The following is a 26,802-nucleotide window of genomic DNA, read 5'->3' on the forward strand; positions in this document are numbered from 1 at the left end:
TAAGAGGGTACTACGACAGTCCTCTGCACATGATTGCAGCATGTCACGGCAACAGAGTAGTCATATTAATTGAACCCAAGTGTTGTAGTTTAAGCGACAATGTCGTCACGATGTGTTTGGTCCTAATAAGTTTGAATCACATTATCCGGACTCGTGTATGAGATGCACTGCGCTAATAGACGTCAATGTACCGCACCGAAAACGTTGGCTTGGCTTCGGTGTTTGGTTCCCGTGGCTTGGTCCGTTTTTTAAGACTGCTGGAAATGCTTCAGTTCCGCCGACATTGTTGGGTTTTTCTCTGTGCTGTATGTTTGGAAACATCAATTCGAGACGCGAATGTGAAGAACTGGGATACTTTTCTTGATTGCTCGAAGGTACGTAATTTGGTGCTTATGATGCCCTTTTAGCACATGCTATAAATCGTCGGCTGTCCGCGTGTTAAAAATCATGTGACCTGTTTGTGGCCGAAATTATTATATTATCAGATGGTTATTTCTTGAAGATGATAGGCAATCAAGCGAGCATTGTGAGTAGCAGTGGTCGAAGCGACGTAGTGAATAATGTTAATTGCCTGCTCATTACTTTTGGTGCTAAAGATGTCGTTTGGATTGTATGATTTCAAAGTCGGGCAATCCTGCTAACGCGAGCTGGTTGAGCCCGTGCCGCACTGCGCGTAAAACGCTCGCGGTGGAGATTTTTCTTCTTCTAAAAAAGGTGAAGTACTTGAAGAAAACCGAAATTTCTCACAACTTGTGTAGACTCCAGAAAGACTTCTGCTGTTTGTTTTGATCAAGGTATGTTGTTGAAAAATCTTAACATCTTTATTTCCACTCTGGTTCTTCTCCAAGGAATAAGGCCATTACTGCTGTCTTACCTATGCCAATCTAAAACCCAGGAACTGACTAAAATATTCATCAAGATGGTATGATGCCTGGGTGTCTGGCCTTTACTATCAGGCTAGGTAATCCGGCTGGTCTTTATGGCCTTATGCTCCATGCAATATGGCTGGCAGTGATGGAGCATCAACCAGTGCAAAACAATGTATATATATCCACTATGCCAGATGCTTTTGTGACTGGTATGCTGATCCCTTTGTTTGTGTTTGCTGAAACTTATGCTTGAGGGCCAGGCCAATTTTTGCTGAATTTTGAAATTGTTGATATGAAAAATGCATCGCTGCAGGTCAGAATTGACTGCAGTAACATTATACACTGAAACATTAACTATGCACTGAAATTGGTGTTAGCGATGCATCAAACTCTGAGTGTTGGGATATATCATGTATATACACTGAAACTTTTGCCATGACATCACTGATGTATGCTTATGTATAGATATGGTTTAAATTATTTAATGTTGTTAGGGCCATCAACATGTCTGCTGTTATCAAAATAGACAATGTTGACCATGTTACCCTTGTTGCATTTGATACACCCAAGAAATTTCAAGAGACTTGAGGATGGCCTTGTATTTTGCTGGCACTATAAATGCTATGCCTCACATTCAGTGCAAGGTTTTGAAAATGTTGCTAATGCAACATAGATTAGAAGTCATCCCCAAATTTGGTAGCCTTGGTTATGATACTGCTTATACAAAATGTATCAGATTCAATGAATAAATCTGTTTTCATTTGTCATTCAGTTTCCTTTCTTCATATTCATTTTCCTTTAATTCCTTCATTTTTATAGGCATGCAGCTTGCTTCAAGGAGCAAACTGTGCTCCTTGAGTTTTTTTGTGTTAATGGGTCAAATACCAGGTGGTTTTTGTACAAAAATGAGCCTGCCAAACAAGCTTACTGCTGCTTGCATCAGTGGCACATTGCATAAAGAATGAAAGTTTGAAATAAAAAACATTTTGAAGCACAATTTGATTTGTTAGGTACATGGTTGTGTGACTCAAATATCATGGGATTGATCTCTGTGTCCAGGAGAATATAATACAACTAAGCTTTATCTGTTGCTTGCATGATCACAAACCCCATCTGATCATGTCAATCTGTTGTATCCCTACTTGTAGATTGATGGTAAGTGGGTAATGTCTGTTGTGTTGCATGTCTCTGTTGAGCCACAAACCTGTCAGATGTGTGCTAGATTGAATTGTATAATGTTCCCCAGTTGTTGCAGCACCTGAGCAGTGATGTGTTAGGAGACAACTGTTTTGTCATTGTATTGAAATTGTAGTGTTATTCCAGGACCATGGCTGTAGTACTTCCAAGTATGCAGGTAACCATATGAAGAGCCATTGCACAGTGTGCCCACTCTGAGCACAGCCTAGACTGCCCACCACTTCTGCTGATGCCAGCTTTGGAGTAGGAGCACAGCTTGCTGCCACAAAGCCTGCTATAGCTTTTGTGGCATGTTTTGCCTCTTTTTCTGCAGATGGTGTCTAATTGGTAGTCTTCCACACAGATCATTATTACTACTATAAGCATGGTGATGGCCATTTGGGCGGCCACCACATCTTGCACAATTTGTGGGGGTTCTACATGCTGGGAATTGCTCCATTGATAAGTTGTGATATCTTTGCTCACACATGTCCTGACCATGTCTGAGTTTCTATCTTACAGCCAAAACATGAGGCAGTTGGTTCAGTCTGGCTCAGCTTAGTTAAATTGCATTAAGGTGTCCTTATGGATGTGATAATTGCATTGCATCCTTATACACACCCCTGAGTTCATCAATGCAGTTGAGTCACTGTAGGCATCCACATCCTAAGGCAGGCAAGGACTCTCAGCCTACAGCTTCAAGCTTTTGCCACACCAACTGGAACAAACACGGTTTGTCGCGCACTGGCTTGCACATGCGGAGCTGCAGCACGCCACGGGGACATGCGGCGCCACACACAGCACGTCCGCTCGCCGCCGTGTCGCGGCAGGCGGCTCACGAGATCGAGCTGGCGGCCGCGCTGGCCTGGCGCGCCGTCCAGGTCACCGGCAGCCCGCGCCTGGCCCGAGCCGCGACCCCGGGTCCAGGTCACCTGCAGGTGGTGCCTGGCCCGAGCCGCGACCCCGGGTCCGGCTGCACCCTGGGAACGTCGTGCGCTGTCCGTGTGCGACCGCGATGACTGCTCCGGCTGCGCGGCCAGCTTTCGCTCCTACGCCAGACTTGTTCTAGGTTCTGCCGTGGCCTTTGCCCTAGTTCTGTGACTCTTGTAGATTGTGGTGGTATCTCGGTCTCAGTTTTTATCCGAACTGCGGGCGGATTTGGTTTCAGTTGCGGTTTCTGCTCTGCCATGGATTTCGTCGATTTCGCTGGAGTTCCTGATCATTTCCATAATAGTTTCGGTTTGATTTGGGGTTATGGTTCTGGTCGCAACCCCCGTCTCTGTTTTGCCACAATTTTTGCTCTCAGTTCGGGGCTCCTGCCGATTTGCTGCAATCGTTCTTCGTCGCACCACGTGGTCTTCCACGTGGTACCACGTGGTACTACGTGGTACCACGTACGTCGTACCACGTGGTATCACAATTTCTTCCCTCTGATCTTTAATTTCCAATTCATTGGTCCAGACTCAATTGCGGTCGTTTGACGTAGGCATCCTCTCTCGGTTTTGTCGGCTGACTCGGTCGGAGCTCTCCCGCCACATCTCCGGCGCCCGTTTCTTGCGCTCGCCGCCGCCTGTGACGGCTCGCCGGGTGTTGCAGATGTCGAACGTGCAGCAGCAGCGGGTGTTGGTCGAGCAGCTGCGCCGTGAGGCGGGCATACGGCGCATCAACGTCTCCATCGCCGTGGAGGACATCAAGGTGAGCCGCGGCGACAGCGAGCTTAGCGTCGGTCAGGAGGGGCAGGGGTCTTGGTAACGCTGGCTGACGGTCGAGTCGAGCCGGCGACCGGGATGGCGTGCTGGCGATGGGAGGGTTTGGTTGCGTTGGACCGCGGTCGTATTTGTTGCGAGTTGTAAAGGCATGTGCTGTGGATAGCGATTGCTGCGGCTTGGCTTGAGCCGAGGGACCACGTAGGCACCATATGGGCCGAGGGACGGTTGGGGCCAGTCGCTCAGGCACCAACAGCGGGCGGGCGCTGTGACCATGTCCGCGGTTGCCACGGTCCCTCGTGCGCGACGACGGCACCATTGTTGCCTCCTGAGACGGGAGAAGGCCGGCCCTGTGTCCGGAAATGGTTCCCGTTCAGTCCCGAGCGCGCCGGGTCGGAAGCGAAAGTCCGATGGCGCTCGCAGTCGGACGGCGGGCCCCCCGCAGTCCGGAAATGACGCCGTCGTTATCTGCTCCCCTGAGTGGGCAGCAGCCCCAGCTGGGCTGCCGTCGTGCGGCAGGACGCCCCGCTGTGGTGAGATGGCGCCACCTCACCCACCCTGAGTCGTCCCCCGCCGCCGCCGCTGGTGAGCGCAGCGGGAGCCCCGGTGTCCGGACATGACGCTGCCGCCGGCTGCCGGTCGTTCCGTCCGGTTCCGGACGCGCTAAGTGCCGCCGCCCCCTGCGGACAATCGGCATGCTCCGGTCGATGTCCAATCGGCCAACGCGCACCGCCCGCGGCAGGAAGGCGCCACCCCGGCCCCATCAGGGTGTGCGCCCGTGGTGGGATATTCCTGGGCTGGGCGTGCCAGCGGGCCCGGCGAGGGAATGATATGGCTGCTCGTCGTGGCTCGCTTTGCCGTTAGGGGTATTGCATTGTGCTGTGGTCTTGAGCTAATGCATCGGCCGTCATGATACCGCCGAGTGTTCGCAGAACACTGGGCATGGTGACACAGGGCCCCAATTTAAAACGGTAGCCTTCGTCTCGAGGAAGCGTTTTTAAGCCGGACAGTGAGCTGATCTGGTTTAGGACTCTTGGATATGGTTGGGAGAAGGCTTTGAAAAGTAAGACGTTTGTGAGATACCTCTTGGACTCTGCATTTACAAATGCACACTAGATATGACAATTATATGACATCAAGAAAGGTATAGGTAATAAATCGGCATGTCGCAGGCGCCTTGCTCAATGCGAGACGTTTTTATTGTTTGTTATTTTTTTTAGCTCTGGTGCAGCTTTCATTGAAATGATTATCTACGAAATACTTAATTTGTTATGACAAATATGGGAGGCTTCATTGCACTTTCTAATTGTGGGTCCAGGTTATCAAAGTTTCAGGGTACTTTAATGAACCATTGCACAAAAAAAGTAGTGAAAATATTTGATTTGGCATGCTGCACAGCGCCTCGTGAAACGACTGACAATGCTCCGGGTCAAAGTACGTCACTCGTGCGCAGCTCCCCGCGGGCTTCTGCTGCAAATCTGCGTTTTTGTTTCAGAAATACATCGTAGACCACGAGCAGGACGACTACCTTCTGGTGGGATTCTCGTCTCAGAAAGCCAACCCCTTCAGGGAGAAGTCCTCCTGCAGTGTCCTTTAACACAGGCGAGTCCGCATTATCCGCGCCATGTTTGACGCTTATCGTTTGGCAGATGTGCAACTGGGAAGTGACGCCAGTTGGGATATGCCTCGTTTGGTTGGAGAAGTGTTGGTTTTGTCGTATGGGCGCCATATGACCAAGGTAGTCGGCGCGCCCTAAAGCCCAACCCATCATCATCATCACAGTTGTCCCGTTCTCATCGTGGAGTGGTGCACGGTGGTTGTAAGTTTCGCTTTACGTTGACCGTAGCCCGGCTGTGGTCGGGTTCTACACTCAATCAAATGTAATAAATTTCAGCTGATTTCATGGCTCGTAGCAGGGCCACACATTCCGCGCCAAGTGCGCCGTGGCCGTCACTAGCGCACTCTGTGTATGGTTTCCTAGAGCTATCCTGTCTGGTTTCCGATGGCGTCCGTCAGCGTCCGCTCCCTGGGCGGCCACAGCACGCCACCCCTGGCTGACGCCGTGCCCCGTTGCAGGTCTCGCCGCCTGAGGCCTCTCTTCACCATCGCCGCCACCTGGCACCCGGCCGCGCTGCTTTGTATGTTTTATCTTGACGGTGCCCGTTCGGCGCCCGCCCCGGCTTCACACGCGCGCGTGCCCTCGCGGCGAGCCCCTGTCGCCCGGCCGCGGCCAGCGCCATGCGGCGCCGGCCGTTTCTTATATCTAGACTAGTCTTGCGTGTGAGCTGAAGTACTCTGCCGTGACATCCACAGTATGCTTTGGACGTGGGCCTGCCAGGGTCGGTGGACCATCAAAACCGGACGCGTCGTCGTCGCCGCCGCAATCGTCAGTCATCGACCAATAAACAGGAAAACGTAACGGCCGTGTCTTGGGTGGTGTGGGTCAGGTGCGATGTCGGTCATGGGGGGACGTCAGGCGCGATGTTGGCCATGGCGGAATGTCAGATGCGGTGCTGGCCATGGCGGAATGCCAGATGCAGTGTTAGCCATCGTGGGAGAGTGTAAGTGTGGGACACTTCAGCCTAATGATTTGATTACTTGAGTGCGTCAGCTCCCGCTGCGCCCGTGCACGCCCAATGGCGGCTATCTAGAAACTCTCGGGTTGTGTTTGAAACGGCACGCTGCGGGCGGTACGGCGCCATGGCTCGCCGTCTCCGCTGTCGCTTCAGCAAACGCTGGAGCGGGACGCCAATCATGCGACAAACGGTGGCTAACCCGAGCGAGAACAGCCAGCTCCGGGGCGTATTAATGGACTGCTCACCGAGATCCCACGGGAATGGTCGGACACTCCCGAGTTTTTCGAGAGCGCACGCGGGCAGCACCAACTGGCGAGATGGTTCTCAAACGAGCGTGTGTACCCGGTGTCACGTCGGGCGTACGCACTCACGTCGGAGCAGCGCTCTTGAACAGACACGCACAACCGGCTGGCGCGGTGGTCTTTTCGCTGTCACTGGATGTCAAAGTTCGTCCCATCCGTCTGCGCTGACCAACGCCTCGAAGATTGGTATCGGTTCACAGGCAACCCGCCTGGTGTGCGGACCTAGGACAACTGGCATGAATCTTTGGGGCGGGCTAAGCGGTCGGAGCGATCAGGAGAATGGACTGACTGACAAATGAGCAGACATGGAGATCTTAGTGACATTTCGACCAGTAATGACATCCGTAGTGTCAGCATGCTGGGCTTGGTACGCAAATTGGACTGTGAGGCGAAAGAGCTTTGTTAGCGCCGTTATTCCAAGCTCCCTGATCAGCGCAGTAGGATCTCGAGTCCCATACGTGTGATAAGGTTCCAGCATCTGATAAAGACCGAATAACTCACCAAAGGAATGTATAAGCCGGAGTAAAACCATGAGACGGCACGGACGCGTCACTGACACTCCCGGATGGCGCATCTATATAAACGGCATCCAATAAAACCCAGCGCCGCTCTCTCGGTCGGGCACGTCTACCCGGCGGGTCCGTCCACAACTAACTCATCTGCGGCAATGATAAATGATAATAAAACTTAACAAAACTGTTACCGTCAGTAACAAGCATAACTCAATTCACAGATGCCAGGCGCCATCACCACGGCGCAACGCCTCAGACCCCACGGCGAGGGGCGTTCACCCGCGTCCTCCACTGTACACCTTAGACCACACGTCCGGCGCAACCTCGCGCTGCTTAACGTCTGCCCGGCTCCACCCTCTCTCACGCAAGCCACCGACACGGCAGCGGGTACAGACGCCGAGAGGCTCAGCCTCGACCCGCCGCCTCAGACGGGGCACAGCCGGCGCACAAACACCTGCGCCAGGTTGTCGTAGTCATAGGGCCGGTTGAGGCCCGCGTCCAGCAGGCGAACGCCCGAGATGGTCTGCAGCCCGAGGCGGCGCGCCACCATCTGCAGCGTCACTGGCGCCGTGGCGCCGGGCGCCAGCTGACCCAGCTGGCGCCCGCTGACGCCGCGCCACACCAGGCCCGGCTCGCCGGCCGGCGGCTCCAGACGCAGCGACAGCGCCAGGCTGCGGTCACTGACGCACACGAGATGGGGCGTCAGACACTGACACGCACTGGAGGTGCGTAGACACCGACACGCACTGGAGGGATCGTCGGATAATGACACGCACTGGGGGGGGGGGGGGGGGGCGTCAGACTCTGACACGCATTGGAGGGGGCATCAGACACTGGCGCGCACTGGAGGGGGCGTCAGACACTGACACGCAGTGGAAGGAACGCAGACCCTGACACGCACTGGAGGGGCACAGACACTGACATGAACTGGACGGGGCGTCAGACAACGATACGCATTAGAGGGGTAGCCAGGCACCGACATGTACTGGAGGGGGCGTCAGACACTGACACACATTGGCGGGGAGCGTCAGACACTGAGGCGTACTGGAGGGGGACACTGGTGCGCACGGCAGGGGAACAATGGCGCGAACGTGAAGGGCGTCAGATGCTGACACAGACGGCGGAGTGCGCGGAGATGCCCCTCGCGTGGAGACGGAGGACGTCAGCAACAGAGAAGGTGCGGCTAGCGTCAGACAGGACGACAACATCGTGGCAGGGAGCTGAGTTGGCGGCCAGCACATGGTCAATGACGCAGAAACAGATAGTGCGGGCACGTCATCAGCAGACACAATGGCGGACACCCCCGAACATCCAGCCCAAAGGCTAATAGTGACAAGCACAGCTCCCTGCGAACTCCTCCACTGGCCGGCACACACTCCGACCGAGAACGACACCGACTCTAACGACGCCTCGCGCGAGCTCACGTCTGTCCGCCCTGGCCTCCAGAAGGTGCCCCAGGCCCATCGGCTGGCCCGTGCCACTCACCTGGCGTTCTGCACACGGCACGTGAAGTGGAAAGTCTCCTCCAGCTCCACCACGCTGGGCATGTCCTCGATGGTCAGCCGCAGGTCCCCGTAACCGGGCGTCTGAGACGACCCAGCCACATGGTCAGGTCACCTCAGGTCACGTCGGTTCAGGTCACCTCAGGTCAGGTCACCTCAGGTCACGCCACGTCAGGACGGTGGGCGAGACCTCGGACAGCCACAGGTGCGAGCACACGGCTGTTTGGCAGCCTGCTCACCTACAGCCGTAAACACGAGGCCAACGACGTCGCCCACCTGGCCGTTAAACGGCAGTCGTGCGACTTGAACGACTTGATTTCAAAACACCGCCTTTCTGACCACGTGTCTTGCCTAAACAAACCCATCCGCACCCATAATCTCCGGAAACTAACTCCGAAATAGGCCTCTCCCCGTCACCCTGCGCACCCCCGCGTCTGTCCCAATGGAGCAGTTGGTGAGAGCGCCTGCCTTCCAATCTACCCAATCGCGGTGAGCTGGATTGGAATCGCTTTTTCGCCATTTTTCCACTACTTTTTCGCGCTCGCTATTTGTCCTTGACAGATATGGCCTGCAGCCAGTGGCAGCAACCGCGTTAAAGGCCACGTGACGTCAAAGGACAGAACGGGCTGAGCCCAGCATTGCAGTGCGTTAACCTTTTCGTACCGAACTCTGCCGTTGACCTGTAATTTCGCGATAGGATGATGGGGCCAGAGATCACGCTCAGCAGATTCGGATTAAGTTATTTTATAACATTCCAACTGCGTCGGCACCCACCAGCCTCCACAGCTTCCTCAGTACAGTTACGTCACCCACCATCCTCTGCAGCTGGCTGGTCTGCAGGCGGCCGCGCTCGCCCAGGTTGGTGCGCCATGTGATGTCCAGCTTGCCGATGTTCGTGACGCCCTTGAGCTGCTTGCTGGCGGCGCGCAGCTCCGGCCGCGGCGCCAGGCAGAACAGGTACTGACGGCTGTCCTGCGGTCCCAGCCAGCCGCTGGCGCCGAACGACGACTCACCGCCGGACACGCCGTTCAGGTCGGTAGCTGCCGGACACGGGCGTCCGTCAGGGTCACCAGGTACCGGACACGAGAGTCGGTCAGGATCAGCAGGTACCGGACACGGGTGTCCGTCAGGGTCACCAGGTACCGGACACGAGAGTCGGTCACGGTCAGCAGGTGCTGGACACGGTTGCCGGTCGGGGTCAGCAGGTACCGGACACGAGAGTCGGTCACGGTCAGCAGGTGCTGGACACGGTTGTCGGTCAGGGTCAGCAGGTACCGGACAGGAGCGCTGGTCAGGGTCACCAGGTACCAGCCACGAGAGTCGGTCACAGTCAGCAGGTACCGGACACGAGTGTCGGTCAGGGTCAGCAGGTACCGGACACGAGTACCGGTCAGGGTCAGCAGGTACCGGATACGGGTGTCGGTCAGGGTCAGCAGGTATCGGGCACGAGTGTCGGTCAGGATCAGCAGGTACCGGACACCAGTGTCGGTCACGGTCAGCAGGGACACGGGTGTCGGTCAGGGTCAGCAGGTACCGGACACGAGTACCGGTCAGGGTCAGCAGGTACCGGATACGGGTGTCGGTCAGAGTCAGCAGGTATCGGATACGGATGCCGGCCAGGGTCAGCAGGTACCGGACACGAGTGTCGGTCAGGATCAGCAGGCACCGGATACGGGTGTCGGTCTGGGTCAGCAGGTACCGGACACAGGTGTCGGTCTGGGCCAGCAGGTACCGGACACGAGTGTCTCAGGGTCAGCAGGTACCGGACACCAGCATCGCAGAGGGCCAGCAGCTGACGGACGAACACGACCACTGGACAGTCAGCAGCTGCTGAACGTAACCAACGGACGGGGGAATCAGGCGTCGAGCCGAGCCCGCTCACTGCTCCGCAAGAGATGGCCATAGAGGCACACACGTAATCCGTAAAAACAGAAACTCTGGGGAAAAAGTGGTGCTGTGCTGCCGTTTCCAACAGCGCAAACAATCACATGCCGAATAAGGCATCCTCATCCCTCTCCGGAAGATCCATTACATAGCAGGCCGACAGTAGGGCCGGCAACAGCAGGCCTCGCTGGCGGCCATGTCGTTGTCGTTGGTGCTGACGATGCCCGGGTTTCCGGACGCGCCGTCGGTGGTAGCCATCTCCCATCACAGTGACAGGGACCCACCGTCGAAGAGGGGCGACGGCTCCAGCGAGACGCCCTCCATGCACATGGCGGCGGGCGTCACGTTCTGGATCTGCGCCTCCAGGTACACCTCGTCTGACTGGAACAGAGTCGCGCCACCGACGGGTTCAGCGGCGCCGAGAGGCACGCGCGGCGTCCGGGGCCACCCGATGGTACGGCGGTGCACCGGTGCAGCGGATCGCAGGGAACTCGAAGGGCCGTGGATAACTTAGGGTATCGCGGGAACGTCCGACGGGTACAGGTGAATACAGAGAACCAGGTAACATTCAAAGGTCACAGAGTACAAGGGAATATACGGCAGTAGATGCGGTTCAGAACGGCACGGTGAGATAACCCACCACGGAGTTACAACATAGCGGAGTTCATCGGGGAGGTTTGGATGCTGGCTGAAGGGTTTACAAGAAGAACAATGACAATATAGTCACTGCCTGGCTGTGGCGGAAGGAAAACACTCAGGTCGTAGACGCTGTTCGCCTGTGACGGAAGGCGACTAGCCGGCATGGCAAACCAGAAACACAGACAGCACAACCCGAAGGACAAGAGAACATGGAAATTGATATATATATATATATATATATATATATATATATATATATATATATATATATATATATATATATATACCTGCAACGCTTACATAAAAACGTTGTTAATATTTCAGGTCAATTCTGTGCAACGATTCTATTCATTACAAATTCATGTTACAATCGCAAACATGACCAAAACATCTGCGTTTCAAGCGCATAGCGTTGAATATCCCAGGATCCCCGCAAAGCCTGAAATATGCTACAAAAGCCAAAAAGCAAATAAGCAGGAGCAGAAGTTAGCAAAACTACTCGGAACACAAGCCAGGTGCATAATATGGCATATATGGAACGGCGTTACACCTCCATGTGCTCTGTAAAGGAATGAGAGAGGTCAAATGAAACTTGGTTATTCATCTAATGGGAGATCGCCAGTTTGTCGTAATATTCCCCCTGCCGACTATAATGTACAACCAGCTGCGAATGCATCCTTGGACAATCCTCTACTATAGGCGTAAACTATAGGAGTTGGCGTGCTAACCTTGTTTCATGGCCGGCGTGTAATTTGTTTTCAAAATTATGAGGGAGCGGAGGGGGAAGTCGGCATGAATTCGACATTTAATAAAACATTACTCCACTATGTTTAAAATGCATCAGATGAGAATATCTACAACTGCTATAGACTGCGTCTTAGCTTGCAAACACTGCAAACACCGAAACAGTCATCCACACCCCACGGCAACGTCAAACCATCCACCAGAAACATAACCGACATGTGCCAGCCCGCCCCTCGACACCAGCCCCAACTCACAATCGGTTCCTGTCGAGAGCCCGCGCGCTGAGGCGCCGCCCAACGCCACCCGAGGCACGCGCGTGCAACAGAAGGTCGGGGACTCTCTCAGAACTGAGCAGGCGTAGCGCGGCGGGAGCATGCAGCGACCGAAACGACAGAGTCTAGAGCAGCCACGCGGACCGGCCGGCTCGGCTCGGCAGCCTCACACACGACAACTTACAAGCGCCGCGTACTCATCGTACTGGAACACGGACGGCCGTTAGTGAAGCAGGCCGAGGCGCGGCGCCCGCATCCCCGACCGGGTCGGCCGGTTCAGCGACACCGACGTCTGATCGCAGTCGGGTCAAATCGCGAGGCATGCTCTCACCCCGGTCAGGTCACGTCAGGGCACGTCCTGGGTGGACCTGCCACCTGGTCACGTCACGTCACGTCGCGTCCGTCGCGTCACGTCACGGCAGGTTCATACTCCCAGAGCCTTGCGGTCACGCTCCGCCGTCTGACACGAGGGGCCGTCCCAGGTCGACATCTCCGCACCAGTCAGTCACGTCTCAGCCACGTCCGCGGGCCGGAGGGGGGGGGGGGGGGGCAGGGGAGAGGAAGGGCACGTCACGCATGCGCGGCATTCCACTGGGGGATGCGTTGCAACAGCACAGGACGAGGATTATTGCAGATCCGGGGAGCAGTGGGGCACCGCATCTGGAGCTCTCAGAGATCGGACGCGCTTCATAAGAGCGGGCGGCCAACGACTCGGTGTAATGCATCAAAAGGCAGCGTCCACGTCATTTTAAGGTAGCGAAGCTGAGACACATCGAGAATGTTGGACAATGCTCAGTATTTGGTGAGTTTGTCCAAGATTAGGAGTGGGACGGGGAGGACGTACAGGAATTCTATTTGTTCCTTTTCACATATATGTGATATACGCTGGGTACATTTTGCCAATGTCAGGAGTGGCTCGAGGCCCCCATGTCTCCAACAGCGTAAGTTTTCGCGCGTAAGGCCATGTTTATGTTTTTTCTTCAACATTTAAGGCGTTTACACCGCGCCTCTATCTCTGATGATAAAAACTGAAAATCATTGGTATAAAATTTACCGGATGGTAGCCCTGAGCTAGAACTCGCACGGATGTCACGATATCACGGATGATCCAGCCTCAAGACGCCGAAACAGTGACACCGTTCTGGCGCACCGTTCAGCGCAGCAGAGCTGCTGTCATTGTCGAAAATGTGCATCTCATTCACCTCACACCGAATCAAGTCAGAGCAAAGTGTCGCAGCATACGCGGCCCCAGCAAAACAAAAACACCCGCTCAAGCTCCGAACCCGGCAACATCCCCCCCCCCCCCCGACGCTCTTCTCATAAATGAGCGTGCATCAGTCAGTAGGTTTCAGAAATGTTTTGAGGGGGGGGGGGACAGCGGACGGGTACGGCGACGGAGAGAGAGAAGTGGAAGTCCGTCATGCATGTCCTGACCCAGCGATGCGTACTGCCCACAACGCACGAGCGGCGCTCAGCCAAGGGAAGCGCCACATAACGGTGCTACTGCGCATGCTCCGATGGGGCGCGCCACGGAGCTGAACCGCTGCGCAAGGCCCGAGGAGGTACGCCACGGAGCTGAACCGCTGCACATGGCCCGAGGGGGTGCGCCGCGGAGCTGAACCGCTGCACATGGCCCGAGGGAGTGCGCCATGGAGCTGAACCGCTGCACATGGCCCGAGGAGGTGCGCCACGGAGTTGAACCGCTGCACATGCCCCGAGGAGGTGCGCCGGGGAGCTGAACCGCTGCACATGGCCAGAGGGGGTGCGCCATGGAGCAGCGCAGTTGCATGGGTTACCAAGCAGGGTACGGCTCGGAGGCGTGCTGCTGCGCAGTGCCCAGCGCCAGGCGAAACACAGCGCGTCGGGACCCTGTGGGCTATGTACAGAGTCGAGCGCAGGCGGACAACCGTCTGGCGGTTCTGTACAGGTTTTCATGCGGGGCTCAACAGAGCAATGGCTGCGCTGGTGACGGCTCACGTTGCATGGGCTTATTGAGGTCCTTGAGCGGCAAGCAACGGCGCCAGCTCACCTCCGCGTTGTAGAACTTGGTCTTGACGTCCAGCGGCTTCAGGACCTCAAACTTGAAGAACTTGCGGAAGAACTTGCTGACGCCCGCCTCGCTGATGTAGTTAATGGCGCACACCAGACTGGGAAGCGCAGAACAGTGCAGAGCAAGCCACGCTCGGCGGTACACGCAGGAAAACCTCAGCCGGAAGCAAACATTCACCATTCATATGTCAACATGTCACTGCTGCCCGACGTGCGGTCTGCCGCGCCGGCGTCGCTTCACACAGGTGTGCCCCCGGGGACCCTCGCGCGCCCCCATCCACGTGAGCTGCTGGCCTGAGCACGCCCTGTACGGCGGGTCCGCGGTCAGCATTTCTCCCATCCCCACCCTCCGGCATCCTGAGCATGCCCTGTACGGCGGGCCAGTGGCCAGCCTCCCTCCCATTCCTACTCTCCGGTGTCCTGAGCATGCCCTGTACGGCGGGCCAATGGCCAGCCTCCCTCCCATTCCTACTCTCTGGTGTCCTGAGCATGCCCTGTACGGCGGGCCAGTGGCCAGCCTGCCTCCCATTCCTACTCTCCGGTGTCCTGAGCATGCCCTGTACGGCGGGCCAGTGGCCAGCCTCCCTCCCATTCCTACTCTCTGGTGTCCTGAGCATGCCCTGTACGGCGGGCCAGTGGCCAGCCTCCCTCCCATTCCTACTCTCCGGTGTCCTGAACATGCCCCGTACGGCGGGCCAGTGGCCAGCCTCCCTCCCGTCCCCACCCTCCGATGTCCTGAGCAGACCCTATACGGCGGGCCAGTGGCCGGCATTCCTCCCATCCCCACCCTCTGCAGCTATCCGCCCCCCCTTCCCCCCCCCCGCTGCGGTTCCGCCGGCGACTCTCACATGTGCGCGCCGGTGTCCTTGACCTCGTGGTGGATGACGTGGTCGCGGCTGGCGGCCGGCGGCAGCGTGACGGGCCGCTCGACGCCGCCCGGGCCGGGCGTCAGCGTCAGCCGCTGCGAGCCCGTCTGCAGCTCGGCCCGCACCGTCACGTCCGACGCCGGCTCCGAGCTGTGGTTGTGCACCGACAGGTAGCACGAGAACGTCTCGCCCAGGTAGATGCTCCTGGGGAGGGGAGATGAGAGAGCGAGGGTTAGGGCACCGACAGGTAGCACGAGAACGTCTCGCCCAGGTAGATGCTCTTGGGGGAGGGAGATGAGAGAGCGAGGGTTAGCGAGTGTGACCCGATACGCAAAACCACGGTCTTGTCCACTGGCGGAAGCAAAATGAATTACGGTAAATAGTCGGCAGCGATGCAGAGAGTCGGCGATAAAACAACGCCACGATGGCCGTGGAAAGCAGTGCCGGAAGGCAATTTAAGATCAAACATTTCGATTGAAGTATATTCTCATACCACATACCTAACGACTAGCTTCAAAGCTCGGCTTCGCGTCACACCTATGACTCCACCACAAAACAGTCAAGGCGTCAAAAAAAAACTGCCAATATCACACCCCCGACCCTCGTCTGGACCCCATCCTTCACCACTCAAGGCCATGCCGCACACCCCAAATGGGCTCACAACAAACAACGCAACCCAAATTACGCCCGCCATGAAGTGTCCTCTCCCTGGCACAGCCCCCGTAGTAATGATTCAATCACACCGGCGCGTCTCACATTCCCGCGTGGCGTCGGCTGCCCCGCACGCGCTGCCCGCTTCACCCGAGCTCTAGACGCGGCCCACGGCACTGCTCCGCGCCGGCTGCCCGCCTCACCCGAAGCTTTGGGGCAGCAGCAGCATCTCGCCCAGCTGGAGGTCGGGCAGGTCGGGCAGTCTGGTCACGTCCGGCGCCGAGGTCAGCGTCGCGCCGGGCAGGTCGCGCGGGTCGCAGGACACTACCGGGTTACTGTACAGCGTCGGCCGCGTCAGCCGCATCACTGCAACGGCAGCGAGCGAGCCATGAGAACACGGCGCCGCCACGGCAGCAGGCAGACACGGGTTCTGAACTAAACACCTCGACTGTTGTCCACACAGATATTTACAACTGCACATTGTTCAGGTTCAAAGCGCTCAAGCTGCTGTACTTCGATGCCATTATCCTATCCGCACATCTCCAGCCAGGACAGTGTCACGTGGAGACGAACAGCAACACCGACGGCCAACGACCTGGCCGCTGCCCGCTGGTGCCGGTCGTGATTGGTTAGATATGACGTCATACTGTGCATGCCGCAGCGAACCTGCACCTTTTCTTCAGCATAATTATGATTTCAGAACTCTTAGCAAAAACAAATAGCATAACCACATCCATTGAGCACGGTTTAAGCACCTCATATTTGAGCTAATTATATGTCCTGTAATAACCTTCAAGGGTGAAATGTTCCCTTTAGTTGCACGCAAAAAGAAATCAGCCGGTGAAAGTACTAGAGTTAAATGCACATGATACGGACAACACCAAACAGTTATGGTCTACAACCGAATCACCCTCGACGGTAAGTATGCTGTACTTCATTGGGTCTCGATGGTTCGCCCAACACAAAAGCACATTGTTTGGGCATTCGTGTATTCCACCCACAATGCTTCCGGCAAGGCACCACACGCAGCGCGCCATTCGCCGGCCCAACTGTTTATCAGCAACACCAGTAGATGGTCCATCAAGGCCGATCTTTCCGAACCGTTCCACAGCCGAATGAGCGCTGATTTGCACCGATGACGTCATGATAAGCCGTGTCCCAAACGGGAGTTCCAAGCCTGTTCCATCAGCAAACTCCCAGTCCAATATTTGGAATGCTCTGGCCCCGCACACAGCCGACCAGACCTCCCTGTACTGCGGGTTTCACCTATTTTCGTCGGTAGATGATCGATGTCAGTGTGCAAGCGGAGTCCACGCGCAAAGCGGTCCACTTTGAAACAAAACGACTGACGATTATCAGCACCGCATATGCCAACCAGTCACGCACCTGTGGCCATGGACAGATCGGCTCTTCTCGTTCCACGCCGATGTGATGTGTACCTCGGTACTAATCGACACCTTGTCGCCACCATGTCACGACAGTTGCACTGGGGAGCGGTCGAAGACCCATTCGGAGGCCATACCGACCACAGTGACGGGTACCCATGGGCCCTCACCTGCCATCGTTCGCGTCCGCTTGCTCGACGCCGTACGTGTCCATCTATCGGACGTACGGTCCCAGTGGCGGGCGCCAGTGATCCCTCCTGTGGCCCCTCACTCGGCGCCGTACGTGTCCATCTATCGGACGTACGGTCCCAGTGGCGGGCGCCAGTGATCCCTCCTGCGGTCCCTCACTCGGCGCCATACGTGTCCATCCACCGGACGTACTGGTCCCAGTGGCGGGCGCCAGTGATCCCTCCTGCGGTCCCTCACTCGGCGCCATACGTGTCCATCCATCGGACGTACTGGTCCCAGTGACGGGCGCCAGTGATCCCTCCTGCGGTCCTTCACTCGGCGCCGTACGTGTCCATCCATCGGACGTACTGGTCCCAATGGCGGGCGCCGGTGATCCCTCCCGTGGTCCCTCACTCGGCGCCATACGTGTCCATCCATCGGACGTACTGGTCCCAGTGACGGGCGCCGGTGGGCCGGCAGCGAGCGATGGCCGTGCGCAGGTCCTCCTCCGTCAGTGGCGCCGGCCGCACCTGGTCGGCCGCGGTGCCACCGTCGCCATCCTCGCCCTCCAGGCGGCGCAGCACGGCACGCAGCGAGCTCATGGCCGCCTCGCGGCACACCAGCTGAATGTCGGCCGCCGAGTAGCCGTCCGTGAGCTCGGCCAGCGGCTCCAGCAGCAGCGCCGGGCTCAGGGGCCATTCGGCCAGGTAGTGCTGGAACACGGCGGCGCGCTCGGCCGGCGACGGCAGGCCGACCAGCACGCGCTTCTCCAGCCGCCGCAGCAGCGCCTGGTCCAACTCCCAGGGCAGGTTGGAGGCGGCGAGCACGAACACGGGCTGCGGGCCGCGCGCCAGCCCGTCCAGTTGCACCAGCAGTTCGGTCTTGAGGCGCCGCGAGGCTTCGTGCTCCAGGCCGCCGCGCTGGCCCATCAGCGCGTCCAGCTCGTCCAGGAAGACGGTGGCCGGCGCGTGCGCGCGCGCTAGCTCGAACAGCACACGCACCAGCTTCTCCGAGTCGCCGTGCCATTTGCTGACCAGCGTGGCGGCCGACACGTTGAAGAAAGTCGTCCTGCACTCGGTGGCCACGGCCTTGGCGAGCAGTGTCTTGCCGTTGCCCGGCGGGCCGAAGAGCAGCAGCGCGCGCCACGGCGTGACCAGCGTGCCGGCGAAAAGGCGCGGGTACCGCAGCGGGTACACCACCGCCTCGCGCACCACGCGCTTGGCCGACTCGAGACCGATGATGTCCGCCCAGCGCACGCCCGGCTCGTCGAGGTAGAGGTCGCGCGAGACCAGCTCCGCCATGGCCTGCAGCTCGGGCCCGGCCGGCGGCGGCAGCTGCAGCGTGCGCCGGCGCGCCGGCCGCTCCGGCTCTGCCTCCTCCTCGTGCCCGGCGGCGCGCACCAGCTCTCGGCCGCGCAGCAGCAGCTCGGGCGGTGGCGGCGGGGCGCCCGGGTCGCCGCCGCGGCCGGGGTCGGCCGGCGCGCGCGGCCGGCCCCGCGGTCGCTGCCGACGCGGCTCGGCCGCCTGCGGCTCGCCGCCGCCGTCGGCCGCGCGGCGCGTGAGCCGGGGCACACGCTGGTAGCGCAGCTGATAGTAAGCCTCGTAGTCTTGCAGCACCACGTCCAGGTCGACGTTGTCGCAGAGCTGGTGCTGGCCAAGGCCAGGCGGCGCCTCCGCCAGCAGGGCTTCGGCCGCCCCCGCGTACCCCTCGCAGCGCAGGTACTGGTGCACGAGCACGAGCAGGCAGCGCCGCCGCTGCTGCAGCCGCTTCTCGGCCGTCTCGCGCGCCAGCGTGTCGCAGCGCAGCGAGCTGAACGTTAGCTCCGACGTCGTCATCCGTGTCTTAATGACAGTCAATAACACACTTTCCGACCGCCGCTACAAGCAATAACAGCAGACTTGATTGTGATAACGGACAGCGGCGCCAATACTGCAAGCTGAAGAGCCTCCCCCGCAAACACATCGAGTACCGCGTCCCCCGTCAAAAACAGATAACAGCACCTGCCAGTTGTTGGGACGCCAGTGGTTGCCATGGCAACGGCAAGTATTAAATCAATTCTACTGGTATTCCGTGTTGTTTGATCACACAGCCAGGGTATACGGGCTATATCCCGCATCACCGAACGGCACCTAAAATTATGCACATATTGCCAACAACGCAAAAGCTGCCAAAACTTCCCGACGGTGAAGTGATTTTCCCTCGCCTCCTCGCGCTCCAGAAAGTGAGTCACATGGTCTAAAATCGGTCAGTCACCAGAGCATACGATGGCGGGGACACACCTTGCCCTGATTTCAAGCCTCCTTCGGCAAGACCACACCCAGGGTCTTGTCAGGGACGTAGCTATATGTCTCGCGGCCGCCAGCTCCAGAAGCGTTCTCATTTCTAGCAACTAATCACATCTTTGCTTTATATGAATTCATGGGTACTGAGTTCGAGAAAGCTTGGATGCCGTCCTGGTTCCGGAAGATCTTTTTTTAGTCGAGGCGCGCAGAGTAAACTCCTAGCGTTTCACGTGAAGGGGCCTGTGTGATCTGTCTCAGGAGGCTGGAGCCACAGACCCCCAGCACTTCAGGGTGCACCAATGGCTCTCGTATCAATAGTTATAGCTAACTTAGTCATGTGGATAAAGGCTCGGCCAGACAGCCGCAAGTAGTCAACAAATTTTTGTTCAAGTACGTTCATGGGCTCCGCCCATGTCATGTACATGTTACATGAGTCCTGGGATCGCGTGGGGTTGATATTCCCCCATCCAGCCGCGTCAGTTTCAGGTTAGATCCTTAAGGCCGATGATCAAAAGTGACCATGGTGATCATTGGTGGTAAATTAAAGCGACGGGGCCGGTAAGGCGGTAGAGCGGTAGAGGCGGCAAGCGAACAACGTACAAGAACACGGGTAACGGGCAAGAAGGCCTGAGTTGCAAGTGCTCGGAGGAACGTCCAAAAAGGAACATCAAGGGAAGGCAAACAAATGAGCACCGGGCCCGGATCGGACCGGGCGCGATTCAACACCCAGCACGTACATAATCAAGGCGGTGTTGTTCAGGGATCACAGCAGGCACAAGTCACGGAAATCATTCCCCGTCGCTGGGGAACGGTGGGGGGGGGGGGGGACCGCAGCCCCCTCGAGCGTACCGTAATGTATTGCCCCCGTAGAGGCAGAGACCATGTTGTTACTTTGAAGAGCTGGCCACTACAAGCATCGGGTTAGGCCCACAACATCAGTTCCCCTTCCGTCTCCCAACAGATACGCGCCTGACTTCCTCCATACAAGCAATCGTCGTAGCGACAATGCCAACACCGGGGAGGCGCCACGGATTTTAAGTTGGGGGGGCAGACTTTTCCAAGGGCCTCCTGAGCAAAAAAGGGTTGCTCAAAGGGAGGCCCCCTGAGCAGCGTCGTTTCCAGGGAGCAACACGAGCCTCTTAGATTTGTCATTACAGTTAGCAATGTTCATGTGAATAAATGTCGACAGCAACAAAATCACGAACAAGAGTCTTCTAATCAATACTGGGGATCCCAGACGCAGCAAAGGGACTCCTTACCTTAAGAGGGGCTCCAGCTCCATTAAAGGGTCTTCCAGCGCACAGGAGTCTCCAAATACAAAACAAGATCCTTCCTTTTCACAAAATGGGCCTCCAAATCCGGCAACGGGTTTTTCAATATCTCACAACAGGACATGCAGGCCCGGAAAGGCGTTTGACAATTGAGAAGCACCCACTGATTTAGAAAAGGGGCCTCCTGATATGTCAAGGGTGCTTCCTATTCCAAAACAAGGGACTCCTAGTTCATAGCGGGGCCTCTCCAGCCAGCAGTCTTTGTCAACACGAAATAACGAAACAGAATCTCCTGATCCACCAAATGGGCCTCTTCGTGCAGAAAATGGTTTTCTGGGCCCGAGTTGTTGCCCGTCAGTCAGCTATGGTCTTCTGAGCCCCAGTTATTGCCACTCAGTCAGCTATGAAGAGCCTCCTTGAATCTACTTTTGGTGAAATAAATGTAGAGACTTCATCTTCAGTTTGGGAAAAGTGGTCCCCAAAATTATGAGGGGGCAAAACATATTTCAGTCCCCGGAAGGGGGGTGGTAACTGTCATGTCATTCCCCTCCTACGTCACCCCCGGTCGTCTCATTACCTTGATGACATTTTGGAAATGTTTGCTTTGGGGCAAATTTACAGTACACGTCTGGGCGCAAAATGACCACAGTAGTCGACGCGCCCTAAAACTCCAATCAACAACAACGATACAGTACACATCGAACTTGAGATCCTCCGCGAGCGGAACAAAAAATGTCTCAGGAATCAAAACATTTTCAGTTATTCAGGGTAGAACCGATTCCATGACATTTTTGTAGCGAGCTGAAATACGAGTTGGGCCAACCTAATCATCTAAGCCAACACGAACGGAAATGTCACTTATGGCATATACTCAAATAACAACTAATCCCCAATGTGGCATATACTGTAAGGACCAACTAGGGCAGTCGGGCGTGACTGTGTCTAGGGTGTGTTATGTAGGCTTCCATGAAATCCATAGAACGTTTGCCTCTTATATCATCAACGCAAACGATCTCATCCGCATCGACTCAGGTCAGAATCGGGATCGATCGGCAGAAACTGCGCTTTCCGAATCAGGGCCCCGGTTATGCACAGTCAGGTGCTTATTAACTCTCCTTCGATGCACCGTCATACAGAGCTCCTCCTCCCTCCCTCGTGTTCTTACGTCTGTGCACAGATATAGTGCGTGACCTCCTTGTATGACCTCCTTTGCCTGTCCCCCATAATTGGCATGACCTGCGGAGTGCGGGTGCGGGGACTCCGGCCCGCTAACAGGCCAGCGCGACATTTACACGGATCCCGCTTCCAACAGGTCATGCGGGACACACTCTGTTTCGTAACAGGGTCCCGATTGCAATCACCAGGCGTCCCGGCTCAGTGTCTCCGGGACTAACTGTTACGCAACGTGACCCCGTGTGCTGGACTAGGGCATCGATCCCAATGAGACGCTACGCGGCAGAAGCCTTTCCATGGGAGGCGCGACTCGCCTCGCTGCCCTCCGGTGATTGCCAGAAGCACGGGAGCAATGCAGCGGCGCAATGGCACTGTCAAACACGCCAAACGTCAATCATACATGGGCTGCGACAAGGCGAGTATCGCGCGGGGGAGGGGAGGAGTTTCCTCGCAGGCAACAGTAGGTACGTGCATGGGCACTGCGTCGAAAGACAGCTTCAAAATCATCCACATCCCCAAACCATTTAGCCGTGGCGAGAGGACGTTACTGATCGCGGGAGGGCCATATCACTCTCCTACTTCGAGGCAAGCGCATACAACACTCTCCAGATGGAGCAGTTCAGTATCACTATCCCAGGCCGGGTACCGCTTGATGGAGGTGGTGATAGTCTGCGTCGGTCTCACTTCTCTCTGCAGCTGACACATGTTAACTGACATACGTTAACTGACATATGTTAACATGCAGCTGACACATGTCAAACAGCCAGCGGTCGTGAAGCTGCTGCCGCACTTCCAACATCAAAAGCGAACATCTCACAGCCGCCTGAAGGCAAAGCTTGCAGGTCGTAACCCACTGACCACCAATGCTCGCTTTCCGTGACCGCCAGCATGCAAAAGTTGCCGGCTTCAAAAAGATTCTGCACTAGGATTCTCTTTCGCGCCGCAGCCTCCAGGCGCCGTGGTAACCAGCGACAGCAGCCTCGACCGCTGCGGCCTAGCCCCCGGCAGAGCATAAAGGTTACGTTACAAGCGCCTGGGCCGCGCTCCCCATCACCAGACGCCGTCCGCAAGCTGCAACCTATGACGTCATACGTGAGTCCGTCACAGCAGTTCTTACGGCTTAGAATACAGTCGCTTGTGTAAAGTGTGAGTGTTTATAACGTCATAGGTAGCAAGTCAGACAGGTGCTTTGTCAATGGGCCACGCGGCCTTGGCAGAACATCCGAGCCGAAGGCCAGCCGATGACGTTCGTGATGGTGAACTCCTCGTACTTCAGTCCGTGCCAGATGAGCCTACAGAAGTGGAGCACCAGTACACTTACCAATTGCCGCTTGCGGAACAATGACAATCACGAAATGAAAAGATCACGCCCAGATGTGATGCGGCATCTAGACCGCGCTTCTGCTGTCGGCGCGGCGGGCAAGCGCTCGCCCTTCTTCTTCTGCCACATGACGTCCGGTCCGCTTTGCTCCGATAGTTGGCGGCTCTAATGACGCGGCCGAGGGTACCACTGCATCCTAATGTAGAAGTGACTTGGAGATACAGCCAAGATGCCCCTCAGCCCGCGGTGGCTCAGAGCATACCTCTTCGGCAGGAGACCAGAGCACCCACGGTGGTTCAGGGCATGCCTCTTCGGCCGGAGACCAGAGCACCCGCGGTGGTTCAGAGCATGCATCTTCGGCCGGAGACCAGAGCACCCGCGGTGGTTCAGAGCATGCCTCTTCGGTCGGAGACCAGAGCGACAGCGGTGGTTCAGAGCATGCCTCTTCGGCCGGAGACCAGAGCACCCGCGGTGGTTCAGAGCATGCATCTTCGGCAGGAGACCGGAGGACCCGCGGTGGTTCAGAGCACACCTCGTCGGCCGAAGCCCAGAGCAGTGGACGTCATCTTAATCTCACTATCAGGCGTCATTTGCCCGTCATGTCTGCTGCCTCTGTGGTCTAGGAGAAAGGTGCAGAATTCTGGACCCGTCAGCAAATTTACGGACATGTGCCGGAGCGGGTGTGTTGTGTGGCCAGACCGACTTGGGGACACCAACTGGCGGCTGGCTCAACAGGGTCAACATGGCCCAGGGCAGTTATGCTGTGGTTATCATCATGTGCAGCATGATGATCAGCATGTACAAACATATGCAGCCACCTAGCAAAAAACCAAAGGTAAAATCTGACCTGATCATCTGGAGGAGCATGGCTTGGGCACTATGTTCAGTGCCCAGTGCTTGAGTCAAAATTCATCCATTCAACCCATGCACAAACACTGCAAAGAGTGTGAACTTCTTCAACTACTACACTTATGACTGCAACTGCAACTGCAACTGCTACATGCACAATTTGATCTGATGACATGAAACAGAGTAGGTAGGGTACAACTCAGGTAGAGATTTCAGGGCACACACACCAAAACCTGCACAAGTATTCTTTTCTTGGACCACCCATGCAAACTAATCAAAGTGCATGTTAAAAAGTGTCAATCATTGACATTATTGGGGCTTGTTGAGGCTATGCCAAAATCATCATTTGAAAATCTAAGCAAAGTTCCAGAAATATGCTTATTTTCAAATGTCCAAATGGTCAGCAAAGACTCAGCATGGTGCACCCACTTTTCACTTCTGACTATGCACAGCATAGTATGGGTACCATGAGGACCTGACAATGAGGGCCAGCTCATAAGATAAGGGGGAAAAATTTATATTCCAGGGAAGGCAAGCTGGTGATCTGAGGGGCCCAATTATTGAGGCAGCAGGACCACTGTCATTATCTTTGATGACACCAAGGCAGACTGGACCCATAGACTGGCCCCTCCTTCCCAGTCCCTGTGTCATACAAGGCCTGAAAATTTAGGTTATATTGATACAGATGGTGCAACAGTTACACCAAACTGACCTAAAACTGCACACCAAACCACTGGAGCCATCCTGCATTCGATATGCCCAGTACAAATAATCATCTTTTTCACATGCATGTATTCATGTTTTCAACTTGTTATGAATGTTGGATCCTAGTGGATGGATATAAACTCACAATTAATAAAGCTCATACTGTGCTTGTATGGTAAATGTTGTGAAATGTTTTGTTTTTACTGTGCTTGTTGATACAATGTGTTGTTTTGGGCTTAATCTTGTTTTACCTGAAACAGTGATTATGGCACATGTGACTATATGGCAAAACTGTTGGATAAGCTAAATAATTGGCAAGCCCCAATCACCAAATTAAAACTGATCTTCCACAACATTAGACCCTACTTCCCATCATGCTATGCCAAAGAGCAACAGTTTTAAAACAATATTATGAAGTTTCATAAACATTTTTTTCAAGGACCACTATTACCATCATGCTTAGCTGGCAAGTCATGCCTGAAATGTCCCATTGTCTATTCAAAGTCAATATTTACCCAAAAGTGCATGCCATAATATTTATCAGTGCCCAGTGAACATGGCTTAGCTTAAATGAGCATGCAGAGGCATCACTACCACTTTTTTCAAAAAGAGGCATGCAAATCTAAACAGAAATGCATATATGGGAAGACACAACAGGGCTGTGGCCTTCCCCCATTCCCTGAGCCAAGCCATTTAAGCTTGAAGCCAGTGAGATTTGCAGGAATTTAGTCTGATTTGTTGGACCTCCAAGCAAATTTAACACCAACCCCTCAATAAAAGTATTGGCCACATGTCTGGGTCAAGAGGCTTTCATATCAGATCAGGGACATCTTACTGCACCTATCTAAAGTTATTCCCTGATTCTTACCAGGTTTTCTTCTCAAAACTACCTCATTAGTGTGAATAATTGAGTAAACTTATTTTTGGCCTGTTGAGCCTTTGTAATTCTAAATGGACCTTTTTGGCACCAATCGTTGGGGATTGGATACAAGAATCTAGCTGTGCCTCCAATTAGGCACTGAACAAAACTTCCATCATTTTACATGGGCAGTCCTGTCAAGCAAAAGGGCCAAATATCAGCCATCTAGGGCCAATAATCAGGTTATGAGAAAGGAAGAGAAGACAGGGTGGGAGAGGTAGGAAGGTGGCAGAAGAGAAAAAGGACATTGTTCTGTGTGTCTTTAACCCTCTTTTGATCTGATGGCATTGGGTACTTGGTCATCTGGGGCCTACCACCAGCACAACTGGAACCCTAAAATTTAAAGGGGGAAAAAGATGTTGACACCAAAAACTTCATAAAGCCTGCTATTGAACAAAAATCTGGGTTGTTCTCTCACACTTTTGTTGTTGAAAGTTGACTTACCTTTCAGGGCGATGATATGCTCTTCTTTTGTATCCATATTCGTCTCCAACTTGCCCTTGTGGTATTCAATATCAGCCTCTAAATGACATGAAAATCCCGTACAATAACCCCCGGCCCCGACGCTCCAATGCACCGGCTTGGCACGATCAAGCAAAGGGGAGCGCTGCCGCGAACACGAGGCGTCAATCCGTGCGCCAACCTTAAATGAGGTTTCTAGTAGTGCGATTACGGTTACCAATATTAATTATTACTTCTCTATGTGTAATTGCTCCTGTGACTGCCCGACATGTATCCCCAATCGCATTGCAAATGTCACTGACTTGGGAGCGATACCGACGCATTTGAGACAATCAAACATAGTGCTTATATGCACCTGTTCGGAGATCCTAATATTAGGCTTCTCATGTGATAAAAATATGCGTACATTTGTCAGGTAGACGTTGGTGGCCAAATGCCTTAGCAACGTATTCTTTACGCTCTCTGCAAGTTCATACATTCTCTACCGTACACCGTATTGAGAGCACAACAGCCCAAGTC

At 55.4% G+C, this 26,802-nt stretch overlaps 2 protein-coding genes across 4 annotated transcripts; one reads left to right on the forward strand and one right to left on the reverse strand.

The window, feature by feature from the left end:
- Positions 1-2,149: 2,149 nt before the first annotated feature.
- On the forward strand, positions 2,150-6,170 carry LOC119099248 (guanine nucleotide-binding protein subunit gamma-1). The gene is made up of 4 exons (XM_037222370.1): positions 2,150-2,223; positions 3,642-3,740; positions 5,247-5,353; positions 5,828-6,170. Exons 1-3 carry the CDS (start codon positions 2,197-2,199, stop codon positions 5,346-5,348), a joined length of 228 nt encoding a protein of 75 aa, XP_037078265.1. The 5' UTR covers positions 2,150-2,196; the 3' UTR covers positions 5,349-5,353; positions 5,828-6,170.
- Positions 6,171-7,157: 987 nt separating this feature from the next.
- On the reverse strand, positions 7,158-26,548 carry LOC119099204 (trafficking protein particle complex subunit 13). Of its 3 annotated transcripts, none has more exons than XM_037222312.1 (9): positions 26,266-26,548; positions 15,952-16,114; positions 15,080-15,301; positions 14,212-14,329; positions 12,367-12,387; positions 10,812-10,908; positions 9,457-9,683; positions 8,627-8,727; positions 7,158-7,821 (listed from the first exon to the last, which is right to left on the reverse strand). In XM_037222312.1, the coding sequence occupies exons 1-9, from the start codon at positions 26,300-26,302 to the stop codon at positions 7,566-7,568; spliced, it is 1,242 nt and encodes a 413-aa protein (XP_037078207.1). In that variant the 5' UTR covers positions 26,303-26,548; the 3' UTR covers positions 7,158-7,565. The 3 variants fall into 3 exon arrangements, with proteins under 3 accessions (XP_037078207.1, XP_037078209.1, XP_037078208.1); XM_037222314.1 differs by lacking the exon at positions 26,266-26,548 and adding an exon at positions 17,304-17,849; XM_037222313.1 differs by lacking the exon at positions 12,367-12,387.
- Positions 26,549-26,802: the final 254 nt, after the last annotated feature.

The sequence above is a fragment of the Pollicipes pollicipes genome, unplaced genomic scaffold (genome assembly GCF_011947565.3).
Source record: "Pollicipes pollicipes isolate AB1234 unplaced genomic scaffold, Ppol_2.1 Scaffold_4740;HRSCAF=5597_pilon_pilon_pilon, whole genome shotgun sequence".
In the NCBI taxonomy this organism is placed as follows: domain Eukaryota; kingdom Metazoa; phylum Arthropoda; class Thecostraca; order Pollicipedomorpha; family Pollicipedidae; genus Pollicipes; species Pollicipes pollicipes.

What these genes read in the sequence shown, in the direction of transcription:
- LOC119099248 (XM_037222370.1), top strand. Translation starts at nt 2,197, where the DNA reads ATGGCTGTAGTACTTCCAAGTATGCAG. An exon ending in TAGTACTTCCAAGTATGCAG is followed by an intron (nt 2,224 to 3,641) that starts GTAACCATATGA and finishes CGGGTGTTGCAG; the next exon opens with ATGTCGAACGTGCAGCAGCA. An exon ending in TCGCCGTGGAGGACATCAAG is followed by an intron (nt 3,741 to 5,246) that starts GTGAGCCGCGGC and finishes TTTTTGTTTCAG; the next exon opens with AAATACATCGTAGACCACGA.
- LOC119099204 (XM_037222312.1), bottom strand. Translation starts at nt 26,302, where the DNA reads ATGGATACAAAAGAAGAGCATATCATCGCCCTGAAAG. An exon ending in CTGCTGCCCCAAAGCTTCGG is followed by an intron (nt 15,302 to 15,951) that starts GTGAGGCGGGCA and finishes TCCCCTCCCCAG; the next exon opens with GAGCATCTACCTGGGCGAGA. An exon ending in GCCGTCGCCCCTCTTCGACG is followed by an intron (nt 9,684 to 10,811) that starts GTGGGTCCCTGT and finishes CGTGTCCGGCAG; the next exon opens with CTACCGACCTGAACGGCGTG.